Source organism: Propithecus coquereli, unplaced genomic scaffold (assembly GCF_000956105.1).
Source record: "Propithecus coquereli isolate 6110/MARCELLA unplaced genomic scaffold, Pcoq_1.0 Scaffold75, whole genome shotgun sequence".
Lineage (NCBI taxonomy): Eukaryota > Metazoa > Chordata > Mammalia > Primates > Indriidae > Propithecus > Propithecus coquereli.
Genome location: NW_012153618.1, coordinates 1,607,498 through 1,609,330, shown reverse-complemented (window position 1 = coordinate 1,609,330; position 1,833 = coordinate 1,607,498). Strand labels below are relative to the sequence as shown.

Genomic DNA, 1,833 nt, shown 5'->3' with positions numbered 1-1,833 from the left:
GTGTCTCTGTGCATCTGGGGAGGACAGTGAGAACTCGCGCTGAGCACCTGCACCCCAGGTGACGGTGCTCAGTCTCGCTGACTTCCTGGAGATGATCTCCCATTTGGGGGAAGGCAGCGACTTCCCCCCATGATTAACCCCAAAGGCATTCCCTGGTAGGGCTGGGAGGCCAGCACAGCGCCCAGAGCCACTTGGCTTCTCCTCTGCCCGGCAGGTACCCGCTGGCCGTGACCAAGTACCGGGAGTCGGAGCTGTGCAGCAGCAGCATCTACAACCAGAACGACCCCTGGGCCCCACCCGTGGTCTTTGAGGAGTTTCTGCACAACAATGAGAACATTGAAAACGAGGTGCTGCCCCGTCCCCAGCCCTGCCCAGCCCCGGCCCAGAGCAGCCCCATCACCATCAGACAGCCCTAACCCCTAAACACCCTCTGCCTGGGCCTGTCCCCAGTCCCAGGAGCCAGGGCTTGCTGTGTGCAGGCCATGTTCAGAGGTTGCGACAGAGCTGCCTGTATCTTTTAAACGGGGCTTGAGAGGATTTCAGCAAGTTTTGAGGCACATCTGGATGGGCCTAAAGGCCAGGGTGGCCTCCAGAGGTCAATACTCAGCACTTTCCTGCCCACTGAGCCCACTCTTCTCTCCTGCAGGACCTGGTGGCCTGGGTGACCGTGGGCTTCCTGCACATCCCCCACTCAGAGGACGTTCCCAACACAGCTACACCCGGAAACTCTGTCGGCTTCCTGCTCCGGCCCTTCAACTTCTTCCCAGAGGACCCATCCGTGGCATCCAGAGACACTGTGATTGTGTGGCCTCGGGACAATGGCTCCAACTATGTCCAGCGCTGGATCCCTGAGGACAGGGACTGCTCTGTGCCTCCACCTTTTAGCTACAATGGGACCTACAGGCCCGTGTGAAGGGCCCCTGCCCCCAACTCCCCCCTGGAAGCCCGAGAGCCTCGCAGGGATGGACAATAAACCCCTCAGAGCGCAGCTCTGTGTGCTGCTTCTTCGGGGGGCGCCGTGGGCAAAGGCTCCGCACAGGCACAAGTGCAGGACACACACACACACACAGATGTGCGAGCATGTGGCGTGGGCTCCTTCACTCTGGTCTACCCTGCCCCGGAAAAGACCTTCATTACTAACAAAATGGGAGCCCACTGAAATACTAGATTTCCTGAACAGATTGGTTTTTAAAAATCTAAGACGGACAATTCCCTCTGGAGGAGGCTGCAGGGGAATTCTCCCATGTCAGTCATGGGGCATGCAATATGGGACAACCATAGGAAGATGCTATGGAAAAATCTAGCAAAACTACCAGTGCCTTTACTCTCTGGCACAGTGATTCAACTTTTAGGGGTTTATCTCTAAGATCTACCTATAAACACAAGAAAAATATATGTACAAAGTGACTCATTGCAGTGTTGTTTGTTAAGGAGAAAGTCTGGAAACAACTGACTTCCCATCTATAGGAAAGATCACAGAATGAACTATGGCCCCACCACACAATATTCTAGGTGATTGTAAAAGAAATATATGAACAAGGACATTCTGTGTCCTGATAGGGAAAAATCTTCAGGAAATATTAAAGAAGAAAAGAAAATAGGTGTATAAAAATCTGTGTGGTGTGTTAACCTTTGTGTAAGAAAGGAGAGGAGGTTCTATCCATGTCGTCTCCATGTAGATGACAGAAATGGGACAGGAGCAGGAGTCCTCAGTGCAAACCTTCTCACGTGGTCGTTAGGGCTTTGTTATTATTTTGTATGTTTCCTGTTTGTTCGTTGAGTGACAAGAGCCTGAGAAGACAGATGGGACAAAGGAGAGGGCCAGGCAGGTGG

General features: G+C 53.0%; 1 protein-coding gene across 1 annotated transcript in view; it reads left to right on the top strand.

Moving 5' to 3' along the window:
• AOC1 (amine oxidase, copper containing 1) overlaps positions 1–985 on the top strand; it is a 13,039-nt gene extending 12,054 nt beyond the window's left edge. The window contains exons 4-5 of the mRNA XM_012662149.1: positions 215–347; positions 647–985. Coding sequence (XP_012517603.1) covers positions 215–347; positions 647–913 — 400 coding nt within the window. The 3' untranslated portion in view covers positions 914–985. The remainder of the gene's footprint in view (positions 1–214; positions 348–646) is intronic.
• Positions 986–1,833: the final 848 nt, after the last annotated feature.